At 46.1% G+C, this 19629-nt stretch overlaps 1 protein-coding gene across 4 annotated transcripts in view; it reads right to left on the bottom strand.

Moving 5' to 3' along the window:
* The window catches only part of CD2AP (CD2 associated protein), a 1227366-nt gene that overhangs the window by 886076 nt on the left and 321661 nt on the right, over nucleotides 1–19629 (bottom strand). The window contains exon 1 of one of the 4 annotated variants that reach the window (XM_069605840.1): nucleotides 13610–13692. The exons of 2 other annotated variants lie outside the window; for them this stretch is intronic. Coding sequence is in view for 1 of the 2 variants with exons in the window: in XM_069605838.1 (XP_069461939.1) it covers nucleotides 13610–13624 (15 nt within the window). In the remaining variant the exon portion in view is untranslated. Of the gene's footprint in view, nucleotides 1–13609; nucleotides 13693–19629 lie in introns of those variants that run through there. One more of the 4 variants, XM_069605838.1, reaches the window with a different exon arrangement.

Here is a 19629-nt window from a genome sequence, read left to right as displayed (position 1 = left end):
AAGGTTGCGCTGTGTCAGTCTTGACACAGGAACAAGGGGGTAAACAGAGACCATGTGCATATTTTTCTAGCACTCTGGACTCAGTAGCTCGAGGCCTACCCCCATGCATGAGAGCAGTAGTTGCAGCAGCGACAGCCCTAAAACAAAGTGCAGGTTTCATCCTAGGGAGTGAAGTAACAGTAAAGGTTCCACATACGGTAGATGTTCTTCTGAATAGAGTGCATACACAGCATTTGACTACAGCTAGACTCACACAGTATGAGATGATCCTGTTTGCCAGTAATGTAAAAATTGAACGGTGTAACACTTTGAATCCAGCGACACTGCTTCCTTTGCCCACCTCACCTGATGACATTAGGCATGATTGTGTGATTCAAATGGAAGAACACACTAAGGGTAGAGCAGACCTGCAAGACACCCCGCTGGTTGATAATGAGGGTATATTATTCTGTGATGGTTCCTGTTTCAAACTGCCAAATGGGGAGACAACAGCAGGGTATGCAGTAACTACAGGGGAACGGTTGATTGAGAGTGGGAAAGTGTGTGAAAAATCGGCCCAGGCAGCAGAATTAATTGCGCTAACGAGAGCATTAGTGTTAAGCAGCGGTATGAAAGTGACAATTTATACTGATTCAGCCTACGCTCATGGGGTGGTTTCCAGTTTTGGTAAACTCTGGGGAGAGCGTGGCTTTTTAACCTCCCAAGGTGATACTATTAAACATGCCCGATTGATTGCTGAATTATTGCAAGCCCTTACGCTGCCCAAAATGGTGGCCGTAGTGAAGTGCTCAGCGCATAAAAAAACACTGGATTATGTCACGCAGGGAAATTCTTTGGCTGACCAGATGGCTAAACTAGCTGCCACAAGGGACACTCGGTGGGAAGCCCGACAGCTCATAGTGGGGAGGGATGTGACTATGGAAGGGACGAAGGAGCGCATAAAGGAAATCCAAGCAGATGCAACCATTGAAGAAAGACTATCTTGGCACAAGGATGATCAATACGAGGAGACGGTAGATGGGCTATGGGCACATACCAATACGAATACTTGGGTACTACCTGATGCATACTTACCTGTGATAGTGAGCGTGGCTCATGGTCCAACCCACGTTAACGCAAGAACTATGGAAGAAGTTTTAAGTACTGTGTGGTACAACAAAAGATTGGGAATGTATTGTCGCCAATGGGCAAAACAATGTGAAATATGTGTTTTATATAATGTGGGGAAAGGTGTACCGGCCCCGGCGGGCCACAGTAAGTTACCCACCTGCCCTTTTGAGGTGGTGTATATGGACTTTATACAGCTGGAGCCTGTAAATAAACATTCCTACTGTTTGGTGATGAAATGTGGGTTCTCAGGATGGGTGGAAGCATATCCCCTGCGGGACAATAGTGCCACCTCCACAGCACAATGCATATTGAAACACTGGATGCCCTTGACTGAAATGGCCGGATGCATTGTCTATTGCATTATTGAGTATGCGTACTATGCCTAAGCGTACACATGGTTTATCTCCTTTCGAAATTGTTATGGGGCGCCCACCAAGTATTGGGACCCCCAAATCACCTAAGAGATTGTCTGAGCAAGCATGGCCTGCATTACAACAGTACTGTATTGGGTTAACTAATAGACTGATTTCTATTAATGCACAGGTGAACGCAGTAGCTCCATCTCCTCTGATAGGAGAAGGTCACGACGTGCAGCCCGGTGACTGGGTTGTTATAAAAGCCTTCGATCACACCAGCGGACTGCAACCCAGATGGAGGGGCCCGTTTCAGGTTCTCCTCGCAACACAAACTGCGGTAAAAGTTGATGGCAAATCGCACTGGTACCACGTGGATCCAGAAAAGGGAACCAACCAACCCCAGGTTGCAACAGTACTGCCAGATGCCACTAGTAGGTGTGCCCATCGCCTCCGATCCCGTGACGTGTATGTGCCAAGCAACGTGTAAGGACACTGTTTTGAACTTTGATCATTAGGGAGATGAACATTTGGACTCTCTTGTTGGTTTTAGCAGAATTGTGCCTTACTGAAGACGACGGGCTTGTAGCCTGAAGGGCCTTCGGCGTTCCCCTCCTGGGACAGGCACTACGAGACGTGGGACAGATCGGATGAAGGTTTTCAGTGAGACCTACCACTACTAGAGTAATAAGGACACTGGTGCTTTAAATAGGGGATATTGCTATATCGCTAGGTTGCAACTGATATACGCTGTATACTGAGCCATATACTGAACTATGTCTACACCCGTGTATGCTGGTTTAGTCCCTGAACGGATAAGTGTATGCTCCTCAAACACAGAAGGTAAGAGGAAAATACCAGTTTGTACCACAAGAGGCAAAATTTTGTTTTCTGTATGCACGATAGTAGTACTAATAGCATTTGCCATAATATTCTGGTATCTGGAACATCCATCTAGATATGAATTAAAGAACCTGTTGCCCGAGTCAAATGAAACAGGGAGAACAGATTGGGTCAAGAGCAGGAATCGAGATGCCTATGACCAACACGACCCGGAAGACTATGCTAAAAATGAATACGTGAAGATAATAAACACAACATATGGGGTAGTGAATAAAACTGATTGCTGGATCTGCACCCACATGCCCCGACATAGCAGTGAAGGCATCCCAGTGTACGCATCGCCAGTTACTGAGGATGCCGGGTGTACATTAATTTACATGAGAATAGTGTCAGCACAGCAATACATGATACCGAATACCGCTTGTTATGTTAGAGGAGAGAACAAAACCCTTCTAAAGGAAAAGATACGCTATAAAATCAAAACTGAGGGAATCGGGCTTGCACCTGCTATGGTACAGATAGTAAGAGAACCTCCTCCCCCTATCACCATCACACAAGAGTTTAGGCCAAAGAATATATGTTTTAAGAGGAGCGCAAGAGGTAATCAAAGAATGATCTCGGGGTGCAGTCAAATGGTGAATCTAAATAACTACACGAAGGGATTGTTACAGATTGAAGGACATGCCTACGTCTGTAACAAGAGGGCTTATTTGTGGTTAGCCAAAGATTTTGTTGGGGTATGTTACATAGCCAGAATAATGCCGGCTGTGATGGTATATGCCCCGTCTACTCTGCATAAAGAAATACACAGCAGAAATAAACGAGCAGTAAACCCAAAAATTCCTACGTATCAACCTACAGGATGGGAAACGTTTATAGATCTGATGGGGGTCCTGGTTCCTCCAGCGGGCATCTTTATGAACAGTCAAGAAATCCAAAAGCTAAACAGGGCCCTTGAGTTCGTAATCGAAGAATCTGCAGACCTAATGGAAAACATCACTTATGAAATGAAAGCAATTCGGCTAGTGGCTCTCCAAAATAGGTATGTCTTAGACATACTCACTGCAGAAAGGGGCGGAGTCTGTTTTTTGGTGGGATCCCAATGCTGTGTTTACATACCAGAAGGGAGTACAGGAATCCTGGATGGAGTAAACAAACTGCATAAAGTGGCGGATAGCATCCACCAGGAGGAAGGGTCAGGAGATAGCTGGTGGATGAAGCTCCTGAAAGAAATTGGATGGCAACTTCTTACGCCTATACTGGTTCTAGCGGCAATAGTTGTAGGAATTTGTCTCTGCATCCAATGTTTCCCGGTATGTGTGTCGTGCTGTGTTTCCATGTGTTCTTCCAGCATAACGCGCCTAAATCCTATGGATAAAAGCCATGTACAACAGGAATTTTTTGACATGGGAGGCCTGGAGAAGATTATGGTACATACAGTATGTGATGATGTTGCTTTCCTGCCATCTGCTTATGCTAGGACTGTTTAGATTGATGCTCAAGTGTGAGCAAAGGGTGGATTGAAGGTACGCATACATATGTAATGTTGTGCTCACACTTGGAGTTTGTACTAATCATCATATGTGTTAAAAGAATGTACCCTTTGTTAAAAGAAGAGGCCTTCTCTTTATACAGCGACATTTAAGACCTGCTGACCTGGCAAGAACTTGTTTTAACAGAAGAATTGTGTTTGGTCACTGTATGTCGAAGCATGTTGAGCCTGCTAAAACTATCTGCAGATTACGGGTGGGGAAGGAATGAGTAAGCACAGCCTCGTGCACAGAGATACACAGAAGGGCACGAGAGAGAGCGAATAACAGATAACAGGAAACCACAATAGCAGATGTTGAACTGTTGACCGTTGATGCAAAGTCATGATTGGGAGGAACCGCCTTGTGGTGGACATAATCTATGTGCAGCAATGTATGACAATGTAAAACAGATGGGTATAAAAGGACCACGATGTGCAGGGCAAAGGGCGGCACTTTGACGACTTGCTTTGCGAGACGGTTGAACTTGTGGCCCATTCGCGAATGCTTGTGTGTTAATAAAGCAATGTTTACTCAACTCTTTTCTGTTTGAGTTTTTATAGGGTCCCTTTTGTACTGGTTTTGGCGACGGCGAGAAATCGCACCCACAAATATATTTACCAAGCCCCTTTTCGATGATTTGGATCATCTCGGTATCACCTACACTAACTATGCAGATGATACCCAGATCCTCCTTCCGCTTCCTGGAGATTATGGAAAGGATTTGGCCTTGCTAAATAGGGTGTACATCATCATCCAGGCATGGATGGCCATACATGGACTATGCCTGAATGATGATAAAACGGAACTCGTCATCCTAGGCACTACGTCCAGCTTAAAGAAACTTGACCCTGCCTACAACTCTTTCATGATCGATGGCAACATCAGGGTTGGACAGGAGGTCAAAACTTTGGGTTTTTACCTGGACTCTAATTTCTCCTTCAGAAGACAGGTGAGCTCCATGGCTTCATCCACGGCCTTAACGTGTAAATTAATCCACACAGCTAAACCATTTCTATCTGACACCAGCTGCATTACCCTCGCTAGAGCCCTTATACTGTCACCGCCTGGACTATTGTAACGCCCTCTATCTGGGATCCTCCAAGGCTACCACTAGCAAACTACAAACTCTTCAAAATAACGCTCTCAGAGCAGCTTTGGGCATCTCCAGAAGAGATCACATCTCAGGACTCGGTCAACAGAACAACTGTCCATCAACGACAAAATTCTCTTAAAAACTGCATCGCTCACTCACAAAACCCACAACAACGCTGCCCCTACTTACCTGATCAATAGATTCCATAGACAGTCCTCCCTGAGACCTACCAGAACTGCCTACAAAGACTGCCTCTCTGTCCCTAACTTTAAACGTGCCACCATAGGGGGCAACAGCTTCCCAGTGAAAGCAGCCAAACTGTGGAACTCCTTACCGCCTAATCTCAGAGTAGACCTGCCCTACCAGAACTTCCGATCCAAGGTAGTTTCATGGCTGAAAACGTAGGCTGTCAAAGATACTCCAGTGCCAGGCTGTCCCACTCGTTTATATGTACATAATATCCATGGACTTCATTGTTGATATGTATATAATATTGGTGTAACTTACTGTTCTCTTTGTATATCCTATGACTTGTAATCAAGCTTTGCAATTTCTTATAAAGGCTGCACCCTGATACCCTCGGGTATGCTTGTGCATTATAAATAATAAAAACAAACAAACATTATCCTTCAGCGGTACGCCTGCTATACGCTGGGGCGAATGCCAGTATCGATATTGGCGGCACGCGGTCACGTGTTTTTAAGCTGGGGCGGGGGACCAGGCAGGGATGGCCGCTCTCACCCTTGCTCTTTGCTGTGGTGACAGAGGTAATGGCAGCCATGCTGCGCAGCTTTCGTGTAAATTTGGGGCTGGCGATTGGGGGGGTGGGTCAGGGAGTTGAGTTTGCACTTCAAGTCTCAGGATCAACGGGGCTAAATCAATTACACTCCCCTTGAATGAGGCCACGACTGAAAGACCTAACACCGAGGGATATAGATGGGAACAGTCAGCGGTCACGTACATGGGGGTGCTGGTGAGCTCAGATGCCGGAACACTGCTTGAGGACAACCATGTAAAATATCTACACACTCTGAAAGCTACGGTTGATAGGTGGTGTAAACTCCCTCGCTCACTGCTGGGTAGGATTGCAGTGGCCAAGATGATTGTGATCCCCAAACTCCTATATCTTTCAGAATATCCCAGTCTGACCAGGGATGAGCTACTTTGCAGACATACAGGCTCTACTGGTTAGGCTGGCCTGGCACCCTGTGGAGCCCTCGCATTAGCTGGGAAACACTAACCCTCCCATGGGACAAGGGGGGTGGGGGGTTGTCAGCGTGCCCGATGTGGATTTGTACTTCCTGGCTGCTCAGCTATATTTTGCATCCCTGTGGATGCCTGGCCCTCAGAACCCCCCCCCACCCCCATGCACGCATAGAACAACATTCAGTGCACCCTTCCACTCTCCAGGGGCTGCTGATCTCCTGCAGAGTATCGGATAAATGCAAATTCGATCCCGTTGCTTGCACAGTGCATGCATGAAAAAGAGCCCTGAAGAGGCTCGGGGTAGACCTTCCCTTTGACCCGGCTATCACACTTTGGAACATAGGGAGCCTAGAGCCAACATGTGATGAAGCCATTATTTGAGGCTGGCGGGGGGGCAGGAATTAGCCAGACAGAGGACATGTATCCAAACGGGTCCTTCCTAACGCAGGAGTTATTTGCTGAAAAGATGGGGGAGGGCTCACAGCAGTAAATTAGAATGAGAGCCGCATTCAGGGAATGGTCCCCAAAGTTCCCAGAAATCCCACGTACTACCCCACTGTTGAAATATATCAGGTGCTGTCCCGGGAGCAGGGGGGTGGTCTCAGCACTCTACAGGCTGATCCAGCAGGACTTCCCCCGGAAAGCACTAAAGTGTAGACAGAAATGGGAGAAGGACGCTGGGTCGACCTTTACAGGTAAACAGTGAGAAGTGCTTTGTGATGGCACGCACAGTGGGGCATTCAATATCCGGTTACAACTGATAGAGCTCAAGACATTACATAGAGTATACCTATCCCAAGCCCGCATGCACCAGTTTGATGGCACTAAAGTTGCATCTTGTCCGATATGTAACTTTGTCCCGCCCAACTTCCTACATATGATGTGGGCATGTCTTAAACTGCGTCCTTTCTGGGAGGGGTTGGCTGAACCATGTCTGAAATGCTGGGGCAGTCAAAACATTGTGATTTGATGTGCTGTATGTTTGGATGGCTCCTGGGGTTACCAAAACAGTACCAGAAGCTGGTTTCGACTTGTATGATCGCAGCCGGCCCTGCATATTGATGAAATGGACGAATGCATTACTCCCCTCCCCCCAAGCGGAGTACATGGCTTAAAGATCTGACCTGGCCTAGAGACACGGACAAAGAATATGCTAACCTCTGCAGGCAACTGAACTGGCCCAAAAATATCTGGAACCCCTTCTCCGCCTATCTTCTGTCACGGCACAGAGACCCGGACTGATTGCTTGCCCAAAAAGGGGGGGGGGGAGAGGGGGAGGTTGGTACTTTATCCTTCTGTGCAGGTGTACCCGCCCGATTGATTGGTGACTTCGTATCTCATGTCCCTGGTGTACCCCTGGTCGGCAATGTACAGCCCCCAGGCGTTCATGGGCAGAAAGGAGTGTTTATGCAAAAGAAATATGTTGCGACTTTAAACATGTCCGGAACCAGCTGTAACATTGTAATTTGCACTGTGTGGCCACGTTGTTGTTGAGACGTGAATTGTTCAATAAAGAGTTGTTTTTTTTTTTAAAGTTATCAGGTGGGTTATGCAATGCACATCCCACCTCAGTCCACCATTTGTTTAATTAAGTGCTACAGGGAATTTTTGACATCTAAATAGACAATATGCTTCTGAGGCAGAAAATGTACAATACATGTAAAAGGCTCTTCAGCAGCTCTAGAAAGATAACTTGCATGCTACACTCGAGAAAATGTGCATTCCATGCCACCACGGTGCAATTGATCGAGTACGTAATGGAGCCAAGAAAAGTGGAGGCCATCATGCAATGGTCAACTCTAAGCAAAAGGGGTAAAACGGCTCCTTTGGGCGAGACTTGTCCTTGGCCTCAAGCCCTGGGATCGTATCTCTCCAGCTCTGAAACCTCTCCACTGGCTCCCAGTGGATGCAAGGATTACATTCAAAACCCTCTGCATTGTCCACAAGGCCTTCTGGGGCCTGGGTCCAAAATACCTTCAGCTATCCCTCTGCAAATACCTCCCCTCTCGAGCTCTTCGCTCCTCTACCTCCAATTCCCTCAGGGTCAGTCGTTTTTCAAAGAAACGAGCTGGGGGTAGATCTCTGTCTTCAACTGAGGCCTCCCTCTGGAACAGCCTCCCTGCCACTCTACTAAAACTTGAGGCGAACCATCTCTGGTTCCGGAAGCACCTCAAGACCTTTCTCTTTTCTTCTGCCTTCACTCCCCCTCTCCCCTGCTGATCTGTACTCTCTTGGCACCGTGCACCTGGCCACCCTCTGTCCTCCGGGCCAAGGTACCTGCTCACATTGCCACCCTCCGGCATTGCCTCCAGGCCACCCCTTGCACTGGGGTCTGTATCTGTACCCATACAGCCCCCGCCCCTTTTTCTTCCTGCACTTATCAGACCTACCCGGTCTACTGCCTTAAACCTAGCACTTGCAAATTGCTGGCTGCACTACCACTGTGTTGCCTTTATTATTTATTGTTATTTATCTGTTTCTCCTGAACTTCGCACTTTCCACTTCTCCCCCCTTCCATGCACTTTTCCCCTCCCCCATGCACTTGCGCGTTCTCAATGTCACTGGGCATAGTAAGATCACCGTTTTGTTCTCCCCTGTTCCCCCTCCCTGTCGCGCTCTGAAACACTTGTGTACGAGCGCGATAGAAATAAAATATCAATCTCAATAAGTATCAGCAGTTCATAGAGGTTTTTCAGAAATGGCTCGTAACGCACATCACAAAACACATCGTCAATCGTTTGAAGTACACCCACACAACAGCCCCTGTGCTATAGCATCCAAAGTTTACAGTCCACACACACACACACACACACACACTCTGTACTTGATTAGTTGGCAGTGGCACCACAGGGTGGCGGGAGCCCCTGTCTCATAGACAGACATTGGAATAGGCTGTGGAGGCACTGGCTGTGTGTGAGCTGTGGTGGATGGACAGGGTACCGTACCACTGAAGCGCCAGCTCGGAAGCGGGCCCATGCACACTGAGCTACCAGCTTGTGTGATTGGTTGTAGGCACATACACCACTGACAAGCGCTGGTCAGGGGCATATACAGTGAGCCCCATGTGTGGCGACGTAGAGGGGCTCACTCCCCAGTACTGGCATCTACTAAAGTGTGAGCCCCAGGCTGATGCTCCCTCATTGGCATGGTTGTTGGGCAGAGGGGCACAAGCACCGACACATGCTCGTGGCTACGACACACTGATATTAACGTGCGGCCACAGAGATGCTGTAGTGCATACACACACTGGTGCGGACTGGACTCCGGAGGCTGAAACATGTTGCAGACACACACGTGTACTGCCATGTACTGAGGTTTTAGACACCCATAATCTGATACGGACAGGCACGTGCGAAGGGTAGAGGGGCACGGACAGTGCGGCACTGAAGCTGAATTATAGTTAAGAAGACAAAGACACACTGATATTTGAAACGATCAGGGCCAGCCGAGAGCACACACACAAACTGATGCTGAAACATGCTAAGCCATGCACACTAGCACTGAAGTGTGGCAGAGGGACACACACACGTGTCATGATCTGGGCGGGACAATGAAGTAAAAACACTTTGCGCCCGGCACTGACATGTTCTGAGGGGCACATACTGTGAATGCATTGTTTTAAAGATCCCTGCCGAACATATACTGGAGAGGCTTGCTCAAAGTACCCATTAACTATCATGGGTTTCTCTGTGTCTCTGACTCTTGAACACAACAGCCAACAACGGATACTGTTGTGATAGATAGGGCAAACCCCTCTCCAATTTACAGGTAGGTCCACACACTGTACACAGCACTGGCTGCGCTCACCTACTTCTCCTCGGCTCCCCTAACTCCTGGTGCACTCGCTGAGGCAAGGACACTCAGACAATTCATCAATGAGCGCACCTTCAGGGTGGATCGCTGAACCCAAAGCAGAGCAGGTATCACAGTGTATGCACGCAGCCACGCACCAAACAAAATGAGTGAGCTTTGGCAGAAAGGTATGGGCTCCTGGAAAGCCAGGCAGCCTGGCCTGCGACCACTATCATGTTTGAGAAACCTGAGGCGTTTCTCCCAGGCTATTCTCGGGGATCCTTTGTTCAGGTGGCATTGGGGGGGAGTGGGGGGCAATTGTTCTTGGATCCCAATGCTGGAGGCAGGCGAGCGAGGGAGGATTACCTGGGCAGGGGGTCCTCAGGGACTATGGGAGACACGCCCTCGAGCGAGACATGGTATTCCTCCCCTTCCGATACACTCCTACCCGACATCCCCTCAGTTGTCATGGGATATTGACATCAGAGTCCCATCATACCTCAGTACCTTTCTGTAGGAAAAAGGAGAAAAACGACCAGGGAAATTAAAACCCAATCGAAAATCCATTTACCCATCACAATACATTTACCCCCTTCATCCTGACAAAAACCTACATCGTTTTTCCATGATCTCCAGGAAAACCTACAACTCCCACAATCCCTACTTCCATTTTAGAAGTCCAACTACTAGGCCAAAGAAGATGCATATGGGAGTCATGAGGATTACCCATAAGAATCAATAGGAAATGGATTCCTATGGGCAGTCTTCATGTTGTCCTGATAATGTCATCAGGCAGAGTCAAGCAGGAAAAGAACTACTCACACCTGACTCTAATCAACTCTTCCAAAGAGTATAAAAGGTCAGCCACCCAGGCACACACTGAGCAAGCAGGGGATGCTGAAGGAACTGTGAAGACCAGAAGGAGAAATCAGCAGGTGGGAGAACCTTGGGAAGGCAGAAGGGGGTATGGACTTCAAAGACACTGAAGCCTACGAGTACAAAGGGGACTACAGTGTAGCAGGGAAGCCATGCCCGAGGGCAACAACAATCCAGTTACACTTTTCTGGTAGTGTTTAAATCAGTGCTTGCTCCCTGGGCGAGTTCCAGAAAACCAGGTGGATGAGGGGCAGGTTCTGGGGACCGGGCCTCAAGTGAATCCCCATTGAGGACCCGCTAACACCTCATCACTGAGGGTAAAAGATGGAGACCCTGTGACTCGAGGGAAGCTAAGGTAGGATAACACCTTGTGTGTCAAGAACTTTGTTTAAATCCCTAAAGTGCCTGTAGCTGGCGAAGTGGGAACAAAACCTTGAATGTGCTGTGAGACAGAGTGGTCCAGCACCGTGTGTGTGCCCAATCAAAGGTCTCTGTAAGATATGCAGCTGAGAAGTGGCAGAAGTGAAAGTTAAAGAGTTGTAAAGAATTGTACAACGAAGTGGTCCTGCGATGGGTCATGCAAAATCACATGCACAATCGAAAGCCTTTGATTCTAGTGTCAAAAGGAATCTGAGCCCAGAAGAGGGGGATCCATTGTCCGAGCACAGATAAGGGAGACCAAATTGTGAATATTGTGTGAAAAAGGATCTGAGCCTGGACGTGGGGGACCCGTGGTCCAAGCCCAAAGGAGGGTGACCAATCGTGAACTCATGAATGTAAGAATCTTGACAAAGGAAAGGAACTTTTATGTTTTGTTTGCTGCATCAGACCCTCTGCAGTAAGAGACTTTTAATGGCAGAGAAGATCCTGATACTGAGATATTGAACTGTACGAGTAACAAAAGGAACTACAAGTACCAGCAGTCACTGGGAATGAAGGTAATACTGGGTGTTTGACAAGCAAAGTGAACTTTGTTTCAAGGAGGAGAAAGCCTGTCTTGACGAAACGTTTCTTTTGAGAATCCTCTGTGTTTGCATGCATGACTCCATTTACCCAAACCATCTTGTTTGCAAGTTCCCACCTCCGCGTCCCAGTCCTCAGCCTTCGATCACCTCTGAAATTCAGACCCTACAAACAATGATGCTGGTGCAAATAACTGACACTTTCCCTACGGCTAGCCTACAAAGATTCCCTTGCTGCTCTGGACTGCCAAATCCTCCCACGTCACAAGTCAAATCTTCTCCCTTAGCAATCAGCCCTGCAAGCTTAATCTAACCTCCAATCTTTGCTCAAACCTCCCAAGCCAATACCCATTGCCTCCTCCCTTTCTAATGACTTTGCTTAATTTTCCTCTAAAATCCTTTTGTGGTTTTTCCAAAATTGGTTTATCCTTTATGGAGCTCAGTTCTTTTGAGGCTAAATAGTTGTGCATAGGGTAGAGATCTGTCATGGAGAAAGTTTGAAACCATAATAACCAGGGCCTGCAGAGCACAGAGATGAATTGGAAAACGTACAGCGATGTCGCATATACCGAATGGGGGACGTTTTTAAACACTCGCATAAGCAAGCACTTACGTGTGCAGCAATTTCAACTTTGACATGAGATTAAAGTAATCCCACTTTCCATCAATGATATAACAAAGGTATTCACGAATTACAATTCAGAGTCCATTCTAGAGGACCAAACGGTTCTTGCAATTATGGACAGTGAAGAAAAGGTACAGAATGAGCATTGGCTTGGCATTAGGCCTATTATCAACCGCTCTGGTCAATTATGAAAACCAAATAGCAAAAAAATTGGAGCTGTTGAAATAACTGCATAATACTGCATCTTTAAAAAAAATGCAATCAGAAATGGCATTACAATACACATTTACCCAAGTCCGAACAAGCCTGGGTGGTGCAATATGACGTGTGTACTGGATGGGAGGCAGCTGTTTTAGAATCAAAAGTATATCCTGATAGCAGCGTCTGTTCAACTAAACAGGCTCGCGGGTTGAAGAGGCAGGAGGACCAAACAGATGCCAGATCTCCGTTCTATCAAACCCTGCAAGTGGAGGAAGTTGCTGGCACATGGGTAAAATTCAGTGGCACCGTGGAACGGGTTATTGCCGTTTCATGCAGCTAACTATAGACTATTTTACATAGGCGTCACCCTATTACACATCCTACTGCAGCGCATTAATACAGTGCGGCTGAAGAGCGGCTGGGCGACTAGAGCGCTTTAAACGCAGAGAAAAAACATTTGAGAGTTAAATATTAATCCCTTCGATTTGTACATTCAAAGACGACATGGGACATAATTAACATCAAAAATGGGAGCGGTGGAGGGGGGTGACAAACGCTCCAAATCACCTTTGGATAGCAGCCAAAACACATATTTAAGTGATAGAAAGATAGTCGATTGCTACTTTGTGTTGTTGCCCTTGGTCGAGCCATAAGGGCACTGTAACCGTCTGCGCCAACGTCTTTTAATCTGGAATTCTCATTATTTGCACAAACGGCTACTTCGGCTACATCAAAAGAAATAATATGTGGACCCATGAACCATTTAGGGAAAGAGCCTTTTCCTCAAATAAACAGAGCCAAAAAGCCAGCAATACAAATTAAAGGGAAAACAGGCGTACGACTTCCTGGATCTCGTCGTTGCTCGAGGCTGTACCCACCTTTTCACAGTTCAAGCATGACCGCAATAAACACGCAATCCTGCGCTTACGTTCGCTTAATCGTCAACAACGAAGCAGCAGCCAAAATCCCACTGGACTTGCACTCCGAGGGAAGAGATGTAAGCAAAAGGCACCTACCATATGCAGAGACATTCCCTTGAACACGCCTGTGTGCTTTTGGTGCTCTTCCTTAGTAAAGGAAAGGAAAATACTGATGAGCGAAGTTCATGTTGTAACTTGCACAAGTGCCTGATAACAGCCTTGCAGCAACACCCCTTCCTCGACAGTCGCACTCCAATGCGTGTAGAATACTTCACACAACACACACGAAGAAACACGACAGCCATTCAAAGAAACGCGATTTCAGTTTATACGTGAAACAACTGAGGACAATGCGCACGGATTTAACTCACAAAAAGGAACACGAACACCAACAATGTTGATGTGTTACATCACGCATCCAGAGTGAATTACTCTGTATCAGAGGGAACAAAATAAAAATGCCACCAACAAGTTTCCCCCAAAATATTTTTGCAACGCACATCCCCCTTCTTACTCCACAAATCTCACATAGTTCGATACAATTTAACTTTTACACCATACATCAATCATGCACACAACAGTTACTGAGGCAACCTTGACGTTTAATGAATACTTCCAAAGTGACATTTCAGCTGGGCTTGGAATAAACCAATAGTAAAGCGTGAATTCGGTGTAACTAATAGATTGCGTACTCACGAAAGAGTTGTGAATGGAAGAACCACGATTATCCAGCGGAAAAAAACAAGGACATTCTAATAGCTAAAACAAAACACCAACTAAAACCAATAGACCACTAGAAAGCAATAACCACCTCCAAGGGGAATTTTCTCAGTAATAGGCCAGATGTTGTCCAAATCGCCACTAGTTAACAACTGGATCAAGCAAAACCATTTGTAACTGAGCAACTGGAATTTTCACCAGGGAAGGAGGATGTCCTCAATAGCCTTTGCAAATGGCAGATCTGCACATTAACACATTCTCAGGCCTGTACAGACAGATCTGTTCTACTAGGAGCCATCGTTCTTTCAGTTTTGTAAAAATGGTCTATTTGTTTTTAGTTCATAAATGAACTTTTACAAATACATTAAACAATTATATTGACATTAACACTACAACTATTTTAGTTTCATTTTAACTTAGAACTCAAACTCGAGCATACATTACAGGTCATAGAACATTGAGCAAACTGCACCAGAGCATCAAACGCAAGACGTTTATTGATGACAATGACGACAGGACATTCACCTTTATACATATACTCGGTTACAGGCAGAAGGCCGGAAAGAAGTGGGCTTTCCCGCTTATCCTGCTCTATACAAATAAGACAAGTTTGCTGCTCCTTTCGTATAGGCGCCCTGCATCACGAGCAAAGGGAGCTAGTTTACTCGTAGAGTACCAGCGGGTCTGGGCACTTAAATAACGCTGGGTTTGTAAGCATTTGTGAGAAACCCCAGAAACGTATTTATAGTTACATAAGGATTCCAGGTGGGTCAAATTTTTCAACCAATCTCGGTGATCCATCTTCCTTTTATAGATACTTTTGAACACAGTGAAACTGGTACCACATTCAAAATCTTGTATCCACTCAATCGAAAACACTCTTCATGGTGTCTTTTAGTCACGTATTATTTTGACCGAAGGCACAGCCTCACTACTATGTTCCAATAGACTCAGTAAGGGACATTTAGGCTCCAACCTGAATTTAATGTACAGTAATCCTCCGTGTCATTGCCTGTGCCTTCAGGGAAGTGAACCCCAATTCCAGCTCCAAGTAGGCCATGGGGGCGACAGGTGGGAGAGATAAGGTTTTCCTCCCGAAGGTACCTTCTAGGATGTCCAACCACTATAGATCTCTCATGGCCAGGGCCTCTAGGACAAAGGATCACAGGGACAAAATATGCTTATACATTTTGATAATACCTTCCATCGAGAAACCCGATTTGTGGCTTGGGTTAATTGCCGGGCCTTATGCTTTTTACATTCAATGATAGTATGGTAGTTCCAATCGCAAACAAGTATAACTTCCCACATATTACATTTTTCCGAGTTCTGACGTCAGGCTCACGCAGTGCAAGTTTCCCTCTGATATTACCGTCATTTGTGTCTTCTTCAAATATTTTAAAAACATTTTTTTATGGATTATTAAGAAAACCTTTAACAAATTCTTGTCACTCCATATACAAGAACAACACAACCAAACAGATATAAATATCTTCCTAAAATCATTTCATTCTACCATCAAAGATCTCTACAACAATCTGTCCTGGTAATCAATACTCATCCCCACCTATATCCCCAAACATAAGATTTCTTCCATAAATTCAATTGCAGCCAAAACAAGACAACTTTTTTCACCAATTAATAATCGCTCTCACCATTCGCGGGCTGATAATGTGCTTAGGTTTTTAACAAAGTCCACTACATATCTGGTTCTTATCTTCAACATAGATCCACATATCACCATCAAATTATACAGTGACGCAATGGCATCTCACTGCTTACAAAACCTACAACCCCCGGAACCCCATTTCCACGCATGTTAAACCGGAACCTCATGAACACATCTCGATGGGCGGGAGATGGACATTTTTCTGAATAGACAGGTAGATGGTTCAATGATTTTGCTTAAAAAGATAAATCCAGCAAGAGTTTGTATTTAGATCTGGTCGTCTGTGTTTCGATCCAATCCTGAAGTTTTGGTTTTCTCTTGACCTTATCTGGGTTCGATGTCAGCACATCTAGTGGGATAGTTAAATAAGTCAGCCAGTCTATGCATCTTTTTTGCCATTTTTCCACTAACCAGTTCTGTTGCGATATCAACACATTGCTTAATACCTCAAAGGGGGAGGAAGATAATCCAACATTACACACTTTCTAAAGAGGGAGATGGTCTACCTCACAATCGATTCCATGAACTAGAGTCCTAACTTGTACCTAATCATGGTAACTGGTAGGGACTTCGGTAATGCAAGGTCTCCACTCCAAAACCACCCTTCCAGGATCCCCCACACTTCCCAAGATAGGTTCAACAATGCTTCTGCCCGTATGTTAGGACCGGGACTACTATCTGTTTGTAGAATGTTACCACCGGCCCAGTTGTAAATGTCCCAAATTGTTTATGGAGTGCCCTACCTTGGGCAGCCAGTATTTTCATTTTCGTTCTAAGACTTACATACCAGGGTCTTTCGTCCACGCTCTGGTTAACCAAAATCTCTGGTTAACCAAAATCCCCAGATATGTAATCGAATCGATCACTGGTAGTCTCTTTCCCTCCAAGTACCATGAGGTTTGTTTTTGGTTTATTTATTTTTTTTCGATCTTTTATGAACTGATGTTAGGACCATAATGCTTGATTTTTCAATGTTCACTATTAGGCTATAGAGGATGTCTATTCTGTGAAATTAGTTAATCTAAGCTGGTGACCCACCAGAGTTTGGGGAATAAAGACCAAACCATCCGTGTACCTTATCCAGGGTATCCTTGAGTTTCGGGGGAAAGGCTAAAATTGAATTTTGTTACTCAAACAGATCAGAGACATAAAGGTTAAAAATGATTGCGGCAAGAGGGCTTCCCGGTTTTAAACCCTTATATGTCTTGATTCTGCCAGTCATCTCCCCCTTCTTGATAATCTCACCTCCATTGAGGTCTCAGAGTAGTGGGCTCTGATGGCGCCTATCAGATCTAGTGGACAGCCCCAACGGTCAAGCTTAGCCTATAGCTGCTCCCTGTCAACACTATCGAAAGCCTGCTCTAAATCGATAAAGTCCAGGTAGTATTTGTATTTATTGTGTTTATATAGCGCTTTACAATTTAACAAGAATACATAGAAAATTATAACAGTAGAAGCAAATTACAAAACATGAATCAAACCAGAAAAACAGTATGTAGAACAATTTGCCTAAGAGGATAAACAAGAAGTGGGGGTGAAGAAGGGGAAGGAAGAGGGAGACAAAATGGGGAATAGAGTGAGGAAGCAAGAGTAGGGGAGGAAACGTAAGAGGGAAAGGGGCAGGTAAAGAGAAGTCTGTGGGGGGAAAATAGTGGGAAGAGAGAAAGGTGAAAGGGGGAGGAGAGAGTCAGGGTGGGGAATTGAGAAGGAGAGATTTCAAGGAAGCTTGGAAGGAGGAGTAGGTGAGGATGGAGCGGATAGAAGGAGGTAGGGAATTCCAGTGTAGGGGGACAAGGAGCTGAAAGGAGCGGAAACGAGAAGAGGCACATGGGGGACCAGAACGTAGGAAGAGATCGGCAGATCGGAGGGACTGGGAGGGAGTGTAGAATGAAAGAAGAGAGGAGAGATATGGGGGAGCAATGTCATGGAGAAATTTAAAGACGAGACAGAGGAAGTGAAATTTAAGTTCAGAGTGAAAGGGAAGCCAGCCAAGGTAAGAGAGCGAGTTGGAGATGGAGTCGTGAGTAGAGAGAAGACAGAGGGTACGAACAGCAGACTGGTAGAGGGATTTGAGGGGGGCGAGGTGGGAAGCAGGGAGACCGAAGAGGAGAGAAGAGCAATAGAAAAGACGAGCGAAGATGAGGAGATTAAAAGTTTTGTAGCATGGAAGGTGAGAAGAGCAGACTTCACGAATATTGAAATGGTGGTAGCGACATGCGCGAGAGCTAAGAGAAATATGGTGGGTAAAGGAGGGGAGGAGTCAAAGTGAACACCTAGATTACGAGCATGGGTAGAGATGGGAAGATTAGAGGAGAGGGGAAATGAATAGAAGGAGGAGAGGGAGGAGGAAGCGTGTTGGAGGGAAAGAATAAGACTTCAGTCTTATCAGTATTGAGAGAGAGATAGTAGGATGACATCCAGTTTTTAATGGCAGTAAGACAGGAAGTGAGATTAAGGTGGAGGTCAGGAGTGAAGGAAGAGAAGGAAAGGAAAAGCTGGGTGTCATCGGCGTAGAAATGGTGAGAAATCCCGAAGGAAGAGAGGATAGTGGCGAGAAGGGAGGTGTAAAGAGAGAATAAGAAAAGTCAGAGAACAGAGCCTTGGGGAACACCGTAGTCCAAGGGGGGGGTAGGGGAGGTACGACCGCCCCAGGAGTCCGCAAATGAGTGGTGAGAGGGGTAAGCGGAGAGCCAGTTGAGAACAGGGCCTTTGAAACCAAAGGATGAAAGAGTATTGAGAAGTAAGTGGTGATCGACGGTATCAAAGGCAGCAGAGAGGTCAAGGAGGATGAGGACTGAGGATTGCTTTGAATAGCGAGCGGAGAGGAGGGAGTTAAGAATGTAAGTGAGAGCGGTTCCAGAGGAGTGTTTGGGGCGGAAACCAGATTGAGAGGGGGGAAACAGAGAAAGGTTAGTGACGAAAGCGGGGAGTTGAGAATAGACTAGGCATTCAAGTATTTTAGAGAGAAAAGGAAGAAGTGAGATTGGATGGAAGTTGGATGCAAGAAGGGGATTGGCAGAAGGTTTCTTCAGAATAGGGATGAGAGTAGCGTGTTCGAAGGCAGAAGGGAAGGTGGCAGAGGAGAGACATTGAAGAAGGAGGTTATGTAGGGTAAATCTTCAGAATAAGAAGGGTGGGGAGGGGACCGGAAGGGGCAGCAGTAGGATGAGATTTGGTCAGGAGGAGAGAGAGACACGTCGGAAGGAGTGATTGGAGAGAAGTCAGACATGCAAGCTGAGGGGGAGTGGAGGGAGGAGGGGAATAGGAAGGAGAGCAGTTAATGTTTTGGCGAAGAGAGAATTTTGGAAGATAAGAAGTCAGCGAAATCAGAAGGACAGGGGGAAGATGTAGCCGAGAGGTCAGGAATGGGTGGGAGAGAAGGCGAAAAAGGGTTTGAAAGATACAGCGAGGATGAGAGGATTGGGAGTGGAGGAGGTTAGAATAGTAGGAGCATTTAGCCAAGTTGAGGCAGGAGTCATATAGAGAGTGGTAAGAGAAATAAGAGGTTTGGTTGGATAGAGAGGGGAATTTGAGCCAGCGACACTCGAGGCGACGACGCATGGACAGGAGGTGAGGGGAAAGCCAGGGTTGGGAAGGTTTGTGAGTAGAACAGAAAGAAGAGAGGGGGCAAAGTTGATCGAGACTGGAAGAGATAGAGGAGGATAGAGAGGATAGAGCTTCATTAGCTGAGAGAGAAGAAGTCAAAGAGGGGGAAGAGAAGAAGAGC

This window comes from Ambystoma mexicanum, chromosome 4p (genome assembly GCF_040938575.1).
Source record: "Ambystoma mexicanum isolate Mex_15411 chromosome 4p, UKY_AmexF1_1, whole genome shotgun sequence".
Lineage (NCBI taxonomy): Eukaryota > Metazoa > Chordata > Amphibia > Caudata > Ambystomatidae > Ambystoma > Ambystoma mexicanum.
Note: the sequence above shows the minus strand (reverse complement) of the source record. Positions and strands in the feature narration are given on the sequence as shown.